The following is a 12,260-nucleotide window of genomic DNA, read 5'->3' as shown; positions in this document are numbered from 1 at the left end:
GAATGAACACCAACACCTCACCCACAATAGTCCTCAATACCGGTGCCCCGCAAGGCTGCGTACTTAGCCCCCTACTCTACTCCCTGTACACACACGACTGCGTGGCAAAACTTGGTTCCAACTCCACCTACAAGTTTGCTGACGATACGACCATAGTGGGCCGGATCTCGAATAACGACGAGTCCGAATACAGGAGGGAGATAGAGAACCTAGTGGAGTGGTGTAACGACAACAATCTCTCCCTCAATGCCAGCAAAACTAAAGAGCTGGTCATCGACTTCAGGAAGCAAAGTACTGTACACACCCCTGTCAGCATCAATGGAGCCGAGGTGGAGATGGTTAGCAGTTTCAAATTCCTAGGGGTGCACATCACCAAAAATCTATCCTGGTCCACTCACGTCGACGCTATCACCAAGAAAGCACAACAGCGCCTATACTTCCTCAGGAAACTAAGGAAATTCGGCATGTCCACATTAACCCTTACCAACTTTTACAGATGCACTATAGAAAGCATCCTATCGGGCTGCATCACAGCCTGGTATGGCAACTGCTCGGCCCAGGACCGCAAGGAACTTCAGAGAGTTGTGAATACCGCCCAGTCCATCACACGAACCTGCCTCCCATCCATTGATTCCATCTACACCTCCCGCTGCCGGGGGAAAGCGGGCAGCATAATCAAGGATCCCTTCCACCCGGCTTACTCACTTTTCCAACTTCTTCCATCGGGCAGGAGATTCAGAAGTCTGAGAACACGCACAAACAGACTCAAAAACAGCTTCTCCCCCACTGTCACCAGACTCCTAAATGACCCTCTTATTGACTGACCTCATTAACACTACACCCTGTATGCTTCAACCGATGCCAATGCTTATGTAGTTACATTGTATATCTTGTGTTGCCCTATTATGTATTCTCATGTATTTTCTTGAATTTTGTTTAATTCCCTTTTCTAATGATCTGTTGAGCTGCTTGCAGAAAAATACTTTTCACTGTACCTCGGTACACGTGACAATAAACAAATCCAAATCCAAATCCAAAAATGTTTGTCATATTATGAGCCAAACACTCTCATTGAAAGTTAATCTTTCTCACAAGGGTTTCTAATCTCCACCTTTAATGATCCCACCCTGGATTTTTTTCCAAAAGCCCTTCCCACTTAAACGGCCTCAGCAATAATCCACTTTGCAGGGTTTCAATCTCACCGTACGAGATTCCTTTCCCCTGGATCTCCAAATATATTCAAGCTTCACCTTCCAAACATGGTTTCAGATCTTTAGCCATGTCAAGTAGAACAACATTGCTCTAAAGAGGTACATTTGCCCCAGTGGCCCGCAGCATGGACTCACAAACCTTTGGCTGCCTTCTCTGATCTCGACAGCTTCTCTCGAGCCCACTGCTCCCTGCCCTCTTCTTTTAATTCAGAGCCTATTTCTGTGTCCCTTTCATTTAGCTTATCGTAATGAGACCTATTTCTATCCTCATCTTTAATCCCTTACCTAGAACTTCCTTTTGGGACCATCACCCTGTCCCTCCTTGTACCCTGCTCCTTGGGACACTGTACCCTGCTCCCTGGGACACCTATTAGATAATGGAGCTCCATATCAAGTACTCTGATCTTCCGTTTTCTCACTGTTCTTCTTTCTTCTGCGCAGGGCCGGTCTTCAGCCTGAAGAACATAAAAAGGTTGTCCTGCACATTTGTGCCTATTTCCCAGCTGGTACCTGCTCAAAAGGTCTGAAGATCATCGGGAAATGAATGTCTTGATTCTGAACTTCAAATTATGCTAAGTATAGGTTTCTTAACAATATTACCGATGCTACAATTGATCCTCATGTCTGATCCCATCATGTACAATAACCGGATTGGGATTGTCCGTGTGTCTGATCCCGTCATGTACAATAATAATAATATAATAATCTTTATTATTGTCACAAGTAGGCTTACATTAACACTGTAATGGCGTTACTGTGAAAATCCCCTAGTCACCACATTCTGGCGCCTGTTCGGGTACACAGAGGAAGAATTCAGAATGTCCAATTCACCTAACAGAACATCTTTCGGGACTAGTGGGAGGAAACCGAAGCATCTGGAGGAAACCCACGCAGACACGGGGAGAACATGCAGACTCCGCACAGACAGTGACCCAAGCTGGGAATCGAACCTGAGACCCTGGCGCTGTGAAGCAACAGTGCTAACCACTGTACTACCATGCAGGATTAGGATTGTTCCCTGTGTGCATTACAATTAGTTATAGCACCTTGGAAGCCACCATTCCTCATGTGTGTTGTGATTCTTGTGGGAACAGTCCACATTTGATTCTGTTAAGTACAATAACTGATGTCAGAAAAAGTATACTGGGGGGTGTGTTGGCACCTTGGTCTGTTGTAACATGTCAATTTAAGGGATAGCAGCATGACATCACTCGAAGGGAAGTGTGTCATGTGATCCAGTCTTAGTTTCACTTTTGGCCTGTGGACAACTGACACAGCTCTGCTGCTGGTATCTGGAAGCATTCCGAGTATGCATATCTGTTCCCATGTACTTGGTCGAAATAAATTAACCCACAACATGTTTACCCAATCCTTTATGAGTGATTGGTGCCTTCATATCAATATAAGACATAGCAGGTCCTGTGTCGAGTGCTAGCTAGAAATAACGAATGTATACCTACCTGATACAGTGCCACGCAGAAGAGAAACAGCATGATGTAGAGAATTTTATACACCACAACTCTGCCATTGAAACTAATAATGACAAACATGGCTGTGCAGAAATAAATCCAGTATTTTATCAATAATCCCTTAACCAGAGAGCCAGTCACTGTCATCAGAGTGTTGTCCTTTTGTGTACTCTCTGTAGACGCAAGCAGAAAGATGACAAGTTAACTCTCAACACTTTTCCTTCCCTCCAAAACTGAACATTTCACTCAAAGTGGTATTGAAATTTGAAACTCAATCCTGAAAGTATTCTGGGACACATAGGACATTCAGGACTGAGATTGATAGAGCTTTGTTCCTTGAAACTATCTACGATTATGAACCTAAGGAGGCTGAATGGAGTTACGATCAGGCATGAAAGCACGGTGGCGCAGTGGTTAGTGCTGCTGCCTCATGACGCCAAGGTCCCAGGTTCGATCCCGGCTCTGGGTCACTGTCCGTTTGGAGTTTGCACATTCTTCCCGTGTTTGCATGGGTTTAGCCCCCACAACTCAAAAACAGATGTGCAGGGTAGGTGAATTGGCCACGCTAAATTGCCCCTTAATTGGAAAAAAATAATTGTGTACTCTAAATTGAAAAACCAAATAAAAAGATCAGGTATGATTTAATAGAAGGACAGAATTAAGCGAAGGGCTGAATGGCCTATTCCCGTTCTTACATGCATGTCTACCCAAGCCAAAGAGTTATTGTCGAGGCCATTGATACCAGTGAGACTCTTCATTAGTTTTCAGGCTTGCTAACAGCTTGCGGATCGAAGGTACACTTGCACCACGGACCCCCCAGGGGAAACATAGCCACAAACAGGAAACCTGATTCTTGAACATCAGACACACAACTGGAAAGGACAATAGTAATCCTCACACCACCTACACAATTGCCGTCATTCCCCCCTCTCGTCCCAGAGTACCATACAAATCAGATGGCTGGCACTCATCACCTCTCTGACTGGATATTCAACACCACTCTCCCTGATATTAACTTTGGTTTAACGATGCGGAGTCTGCACGTCCTCCCCGTGTGTGCGTGGGTTTCCTCCGGGTGCTCCGGTTTCCTCCCACAGTCAAAAGATGTGCGGGTTAGGTGGATTGGCCATGCTAAATTGCCCGTAGTGTCCTAAAAAAGTAAGGTTAAGGGGGGGTTGTTGGGTTACGGATATAGGGTGGATATGTGGGTTTGAGTAGGGTGATCATTGCTCGGCACAACATCGAGGGCCGAAGGGCCTGTTCTGTGCTGTACTGTTCTATGTTCTATGATAGCATTCTCGCCTGATTCAGAAAGATACAGAGAAAGGGAAAGTAAATGAAGTTGAAGTACAGATTAGCCATGAGCTAATTGGATGGTGGAAAAAATCTGCGGGCCTTAATGTCCTTCATCTTTCCCTCCATCAATCCCTGTCTTCCCTTTGTTCCTTCCCTATCGATGGGTAAAATTCTGTTGAAGAATTGAGTGTCTCAACAGGGAGACTGGAAGTGATCCAGACTTCTGCTCAGATGCCGGAGAGTTGGCCAGACACAATCACACAACAGCCAACCAATTAGCATTCAGGTCTGAGGGGCCTGGCCAATTGTGCCTCAGGTGTGAGCAGGAAATGACTGACCTCACCATTACCTCATGCGTTCAAAGGTTGGGATGCAATATTTAAATGACATCCAAACATGCATCCACTCCCTGCAAGCCAGCACCACCAATCTGGCTGTCGCAGACTCGATTTTCATCTTGGACTACTGTAACCCCCCTCTCCACCTGCCAGCTAAGGACCCCTGGAGTTGCGGCCACTTCCTCCCCTTTTTATCTGTTGATGCCAATCAGCTGTTGTCACCCCATACCAAAGTGGACAAATGTATCAGTTCAGAGAATGAGTGGCCATACGGATTGGTGATGCCTTCCTGCAGGTTTTCCGCCAGGCCATCTGGGAATGTAAGGAGGTCCTGGTTCCTAAGCAATGGGAGCAGGAAACCCTCCCTGGATGGAGACCGCAGGGGAGGTGAGCTATGGTAGGGTCCACAAACAAAACTGGCAATGCCACAAAACGGCCAATGTCTTCCTGTGCTCTCCAAGGATAAATGACGTGTTATTTGACTTGATTTGTTATTGACACAATAATAAGTATACAATTAGTATACAGTGAAAAGTATTGTTTCTTGCGTGCTGTACAAACACTGCATACTGAACATAGGGAAGGAAGGAGAGACTGCAGAATATAATGTTACAGTTATAACAAGGTGTAGAGAAAAGATCAACTTAATACGAGGTAGGTCCATTCAAAAGTCTGATGGCAGTAGGGAAGAAGCTGTTTTTGAGTCGGTTGGTACATGACCTCAAACTTTGGTATCTTTTTCCTGACGGAAGAAGGTGGAAGAGAGTATGTCCGGGGTGCGTGTGGTCCTTAATTATGCTGGCTGCCTTTCCGAGGCAGCGGGAATTGTAGATAGTCAATGGATGGGAAGCTGGTTTGCAAAAGGGACTGGGCTAAATTCGCGACCTTTTGTAGTTTCCTGTGGTCTTGGGCAGAGCAGGCTCCATACCAAGCTGTAATACAACCAGAAAGAATGCTTTCTATGGTGCATCTGTAGAAGTTGGTGTGAGTTGTAGGTGACATGCCAAATTTCCTTTGTCTTCTGAGAAAGTAGAGTCGTTGGTGGACTTTCTTAACTATAGTGTCGGCATGGGGGGTCCAAGACAGGCTGTTGGTGATCTGGACACTGAAAAACTTGAAGCTCTCGACCCTTTCTACTTCATTCCCATTGATGTAGACAGGGGCATGTTCTCCACTACACTTCCTGAAGTCGATGATAATCTCCTTGGTTTTGTTGACCTTGAAGGAGAGATTATTGTCGTCGCACCAGTTCACCAGATTCTCTATCTCATTCCTATACTCTGTCTCGTCATTGTTTGAAATCCGACCCATTTCGCAAATTTAAAAATCGAGTTGAAGGAAAATTTGGCCACACAGTCATAGGTGTACAAGGAGTATAGTAAGGTTATAAGGAGTGATATAGTAAGATTATAAGGAGTATATGGCAAGATTATAAGAGTGTTATAATCATTGCAAAGTGTCTCTCATGAGGACATTAAGCAACGTTAAATGTGTGAGTGGAGAGGTATGCCAGACAGGAATTTGGGTTCCATGCCTCAGCACCAGGTGAAACATGGGGACTGAATGTGTGTAAACCAGTTCACCCTGTGGAAGTTGTACCAGTTACAGGATGGTGAGCATGTGGAGCATCTAACAGGAAGGTGCCATTGATTGTCAAAGGGACTAGGTGTCGATTGAGGTGACACTCCAGCCTTCTGGCTGCCTTCAGGACAAAAAATAGAGTGCATAATATCAGGGATCACTCCAAGGCTGGTGGTGGCGTCCCTGACAGGCGCAAATCGACCGCTGCAGTGGAGGAAGCACTCGAATTGTCCAGGAAACAGGACAAATGCTCAGTTACAGGCAGCGAAGCTGGAATTTCAGCACAGCAGAGTGGATATCTCCAATCTCGTGTCAAGAATCGGGCATACAGGTGATACAGCGCTGGGAAGCAGGATTGTCATTTGACCTGATCTAGTTATTTGTGTTCTCCATTGCGATCTGGAGGGATGTCAACCCCAACAATGCAATACATCCCCCATCTGTGATGATGTTAACACAGAACATCCAGAGGATGGAGTGTCACATCAGTGTTCTGTACCCTCCTCCAGTGCAGAGTCAGTCACTTCAGTGGGAAAGCGTTCATCATTAAACTCAGGGTCACAATCCATTGAGCATATCACACACATGTTGCAGTAGCTGATGGAGGATGTGATGGCCAAAGTCCCTGAGAATCGGAGGACTGCTGAAGACTAGGCCCCATGCTGAGCTCCAAGCTGATGGCGGGGCTCTTGCAATAGCCACATGAAACCTGCTGGAGACGCAGTGGCCGGCAGGAGAATATCTGATGGAGATGCCAGAGGCTATGTGCAGCCTTGAGTGAATGCTGGAGTCATCATCCCAACCGTGAGGTCTGCCGTGTTTCTGGTATGTGAAAAAATGGCTTCCCCCACTTAGAGGCTGATGACCACCATGGAGATTCAGGTCCAGCAGAACACTCAGTGGATGCCAGATATTAGCCCAGACCTGCATTTCCATTGCTCTCTCCATGGGCATTATACAGAGGTGACTAGGCAAGAGAGTACAAGGCACCATGCCCTCCCTCCTGATGCCCCTTCTCCCCTGGGAGTAAGGGGGTGCCATTACACACGAGGGAGGAGGAGCACCCGCCAGTTAACTCTCAAGTGGATATTTACAGGGCTTTCCAAGCTGACATCCCTCATCATCAATGCCAGTGATCGCAGTGCCTCCAGTACATGAAGCCAATGAGGGTGTCCGTGCACATAAAGGGACTCTCAACAGGCCAGAACCCTCTCAGTCATGGGCCACGCTCCATCAACCTGGCATCGGCAGTTGGAGTCACACCATTTATTATCTCAGGCTGTTCTGATTCTCCCTCTTGAGATGAATGTAGAAATTGTTACATGCTATATTTTATATTTGTGGTAGTAAAGTTATTAAAAACCTTGGTTTGAAATCCAAGCAGGCAGTGTGTCTAATAAAGCTGTAATTAAGCTGGTGTAAACAATTGAGATAAACATTCATTCAAATCTCTTACTTGGCTACAAAGGCTAATGAAACTTTGCTTATATTTTGGATGGTTCCCTGGAATATAGATAATTTATAAGGGATTGTATTGTCAGGATCCTCCTGTTTAAACCCTGTTTTCTACTTTATTTTATTTTATTTTTTGCATTATCCATGGACGACTAATGGGCCTGTGCCTTTAATGTAGGCTTTGCCTTTAATTCAGGCAGGACAGATCAGCGATGACTCAGTTTGACTGACTTGGCTGGCAGCCAATGAATTGGCTCGAAATGCTGGGCTTTGACGACAGCCAGTGGTGATTGGTTCTGATTTCCCTGGAATGACTCCCTCCCCAGTAAGGCTGGGTTGACTTAGTTTCGCTTTCAGTTCAGAAACTGGAAGAAGCCTCTCTGATTTTCTCTCTCGCACATCTGATGAAATCTCTCTAAAAAATCCAGCGTAAGAATTCTTTTCTTCCTCTAGTAAGGCTGGATGCCATTTTAGTGAAACTACAAAATATTGAGATGAAAACTTAGGCTGGAAGATGTATTTGATGCGAGTCTTAAGAGAGTAGTCTCAAAGATGGACCTTTGATTTGAAGGCCCAGTTTAATAAAAGTTAAAGTGTCTCCCCAAGAGGAAATCCTCCTGCCTGTGAGTACTGAATGAATGTTACCATCAGAAGACCATCGCCAACTGTACACCGGTGGCTTTGATCAATCAGCATGGTGTGAGGACACTCTACTGCAAAGAAATCAACATCCAAAGCAAAGGACTCATCCATTTTAACCTTAATCCATATTACTTTGACCCTCTTCCACCCTCTGTGTTTGTCTGCCTTGCGTGTGTGTGGGTTGAATGTGGGACAGTAAAGGGGGGAGGGTAGAGGTTAGCTTGCCGACATCCATTGTAATTATTGCATATTTCATCTTTATTTCTGTTATAAGTAAACAGTGATTGTTTTGCAACTTACAAACCTGGTGACTGTAAATTATCAGGCAGCCCAAGAGCCAAAGAATTTGGAAATTTTATATGAATTATTGGCTAATTCACTTGTGTTGGGACTACAGGGCCTGTGGGGCTGGAATCAACCACACACTAGCCCAGGGTATCACATCAGTATTTTGTCCTAGCTAAGCAGGTCATGGAACTTAGTGGGATACAGGTGATGTAATTAATGGGAGGAGCTAGGTCTGCTGTAGTTTTTCAGTCTGTTATAGAATTTTAACTTGAACAGCAGTTTTCTATAGGATTTGAATCTGACAAGACAACTGTAGTGGATCTGTTCTTGAAAGGGTTTATCTCTAAACGTATCTACAGATAGCCAAGTAAGCTGTTATGTTAACTTTATTTCAAAGTGGCATTCGAACTGTATTGGGTTGCTTAATTGGAATTAATGTCTGGTGTAGATAGTACGGTCAAGTTTTTCCTTTTATTTAAGAGCTGTTTAACTTAACGAGAAAGGGATCTAGCCAGGCCAATTGGAGATGGGAAAGAAATGGCAAAAAAGGCCATGCAAAAGCAATGAGAAATGCTGAAGGAGATCATTAGGGTACAGTAGACCAGACATATTCCTCAGGAAGTTAACAGCAAGAGCTGGAATTCTTCGGGTGAGCAGGAAATGTAAAGCTAAAATCAAATTTATAATAAAAAGGTCTGTGACAAACCTGCAGAGATTTACTGGAATTATAGGAGGAAATGAGGGAATTCAGTCAGGTGGAGAGACCAGAGAAGCTGAGATGTCTCTTCTCTGTGGGGCCTCACGGTAGCATGGTGGTTAGCATCAATGCTTCACAGCTCCAGGGTCCCAGGTTCGATTCCCGGCTGGGTCACTGTCTGTGTGGAGTCTGCACGTCCTCCCCCTGTGTGCGTGGGTTTCCTCCGGGTGCTCCGGTTTCCTCCCACAGTCCAAAGATGTGCGGGTTAGGTGGATTGGCCATGATAAATTGCCCTTAGTGTAAGGTTAATGGGGGGATTGTTGGGTTACGGGTATACGGGTTACGTGGGTTTAAGTAGGGTGATCATTGCTCGGCACAACATCGAGGGCCGAAGGGCCTGTTCTGTGCTGTACTGTTCTATGTTCTATGTTCTTAGAGGGGGTGGATTTTATAGAAGTGTGAAAATGTCTGAGGGATTATGGTGGAAGAAATAAGGAGAAACTGTTTTCAGGTTGAAAGGTTTAAGGTAATTGGCTCAAGATTCAGAGCTGAGCCGCGGAAATGTTTTTTTACACAAATCACAATGAGCTGGAAAGCAGTGTGTCTGAAAGGCTGGTGGAAGCGGATTTGACTCGTAAAAGCAAATTGGAATTCTGCTTGGAGAAGGAAACATTTATGGCGCCATGGGAACACAGCAGAGGAGTGGGACTAATGGATAGTGCTTTCAAAAATCCAGCACAGAAATAATGGGCTGAATGGCCTCCATTGGCAAAGATTCTATGATTCTAATTAGCCGATATGGACAGTTTGCTAAAGTGATAATTACAGTGGAACCACATCTTTCTCTTACTCTAGCTACCCCGGCAATTAGAAACACTGCTTATGAAAAAGAAAAAAGAGAAGTACCAACAAAAGGAATTTATGAGCTAACACTGACCAGTATTAGCCAATACTGAATGCCAACATTGGCGAAGGGGGAAGCTTTCTTACCTGGTTCCTGAAGGTTCATCTCATTGAGTGATACCTGAATCCGTCTTTTCATTTTCTGTTTTTCAGTTAAGTGCTGACATAGTAAGAGCCAGAAGGTGAATGTGTAGGTGATCTGCAAAAACGGGACATGTATTAATGTACTCCCAAGTGTCATTAATTAATTCCCAGACTCAAATCCAACCCAATCCCAGTCCCGTACATAAGATGGTTTTATGTCAGGGTTCATCCCGAGCAGTTCCGTGACATAGGATTCTGTAATCTTTAGGCTGTTCCCAGGGACACACATTAAGACAATTACCTGTTGTTGCTGGAGGACGCTCATTGGTCTGCCTGAAACTCGTTGGTCTTCCAGCACAAAGAGTTGTCCCTGACTGAGTGTTGCAGACTGGCATATTCCAAAGCCCAGGACTACGTGCTGAGGGATGCACTAAAGCTCCAGGCAGCCGCCACAGAGGCTCGCTGTCTAAGACCTTTCAGCCATAGTGAACGGAGGGGAATTTTACAGAACCCCCTCGGGCTGTAGGATGCACAGTAAATGTACACTTGGATTATTACACGTACCATAAATATATTGAAGCACCTCAAAGTGCAACTTGATCAATGTAGGCAACCATTTTGAAATGTCTGTAATGTTTCTTTGACTGTATTGAAGCACCTCAGAGTGCAACAAGGTGTATGTAGAGAACCTGAATATTACTGCACTTTGTGTGATGGGCACTTTGAAATATGTACATAGAACATAGAACAGTACAGCACAGAACAGGCCCTTCGGCCCCCGATGTTGTGCCGAGCATTTTCCGAAACCAAGATCAAACTATCCCACTCCCTGTCATTCTGGTGTGCTCCATGTGCCTATCCAATAACCGCTTGAGTGTTCCTAAAGTATCGACTCCACTCTCACAGCAGGCAGTCCATTCCACACCCTAACCACTCTCTGAATAAAGAACCTACCTCAGACATCCCTCCTATATCTCCCACCCTGAACCTTATAGTTATGCCCCCTTGTAACAGCTACATCCACATGAGTAAATAGTCTCTGAATGTCCACTCTATCTATCCCCCTCATCATCTTATAAATCTCTATTAAGTCGCCTCTCATCCTCCTCCGCACCAAAGAGAAAAGCCCTAGCTCCCTCAACCTTGCCTCATAAGACCTACCCGCCAAACCAGGCAGCATCCTGGTAAATCTCCTTTGCATCCTTTCCAATGCTTCCACATCCTTCCTATAGTGAGGTGACCAGAACTGCACACAATACTCCAAAGGTGGTCTCACCAGGGTCATGTATAGTTGCAGCATTATCCCGCGGCTCTTAAACTCAAGCCCCCTGTTAATAAACGCTAACACACTATAGGCCTTCTTCACGGCTCTATCCACTTGAGTGGCAACCTTGAGAGATCTATGGACATGAACCCCAAGATCTCTCTGTTCCTCCACATCCCTCAGAATCCTGCCGTTGGCCCTGTAATCTGCATTCAAATTTTTTCTACCAAAATGAATCACCTCGCACTTATCAGGGTTAAACTCCATCTGCCATTTTTCGACCCAGTTCTGCATCCTATCAATATCTCTTTGCAGCTGACAACAGCCCACCACCTCATCCACTACTCCACCAATCTAGGTGTCATCAGCAAATTTACTGACCCACCCGTCAGCTCCCTCCTCCAAGTCATTGATAAAAATCACAAATAGCCGAGGACCCAGCACTGATCCCTGTGGTACACCGCTGGTAACTGGTCTCCAGTCTGAAAATTTTCCATCACCACCACCCTCTGTCTTCTATGTGATATGTAATGTTCTTTCAGATATTTTACGAATAAAGTATATTTTTGCGAAAAAAATTAATAAGTAGAATATGTCACTCAACAAAGTCAAGGCAGCCATTCAAAACTGATAGTTTTGAATGGGAAGTAGGTAGTGAAATTGGTGAGGGTGATTTTTACAACAACCAATGGCCTTTCACCCCTTTGTTCCCAGGCAGTGATCGGATGAGTCTGATCTGCCACTTGTACCAAACGTTGTCAAACACTTTTGCTGAGTCGCATCTCCCATTATGTGCTCCCTGCTTTATTAGACAGTTATTTTTGCCGAATAACCGGTCATCCTCAATACTCTTCTCACTTCTGCTGCTCCCACGGAAATTGGAATGGAATTTCCCACTTCCTGGAAAATCCCTTGGAATGGTTTTACTTTTCCTGCCACAAGACAGATATCACATTCCTCTCGCAAAGTGATGCTGGCAAAATGGGAATAGGAGTCTCAGGATTTTTCCGGACTAAGTTTACTATTTCTCTC

General features: G+C 45.0%; 1 protein-coding gene across 1 annotated transcript in view; it reads right to left on the bottom strand.

Moving 5' to 3' along the window:
• Positions 1–12,260, bottom strand: part of LOC119969135 (piezo-type mechanosensitive ion channel component 2-like) — a 290,064-nt gene that overhangs the window by 170,290 nt on the left and 107,514 nt on the right. Inside the window, exons 12-13 of the mRNA XM_038802351.1 lie at positions 9,968–10,079; positions 2,672–2,853 (exon numbers count right to left, since the gene is read on the bottom strand). Of these exons, the coding sequence (XP_038658279.1) occupies positions 2,672–2,853; positions 9,968–10,079 (294 nt within the window). The remainder of the gene's footprint in view (positions 1–2,671; positions 2,854–9,967; positions 10,080–12,260) is intronic.

Source organism: Scyliorhinus canicula, chromosome 7 (genome assembly GCF_902713615.1).
Source record: "Scyliorhinus canicula chromosome 7, sScyCan1.1, whole genome shotgun sequence".
Classification (NCBI taxonomy): domain Eukaryota; kingdom Metazoa; phylum Chordata; class Chondrichthyes; order Carcharhiniformes; family Scyliorhinidae; genus Scyliorhinus; species Scyliorhinus canicula.
Note: the sequence above shows the minus strand (reverse complement) of the source record. Positions and strands in the feature narration are given on the sequence as shown.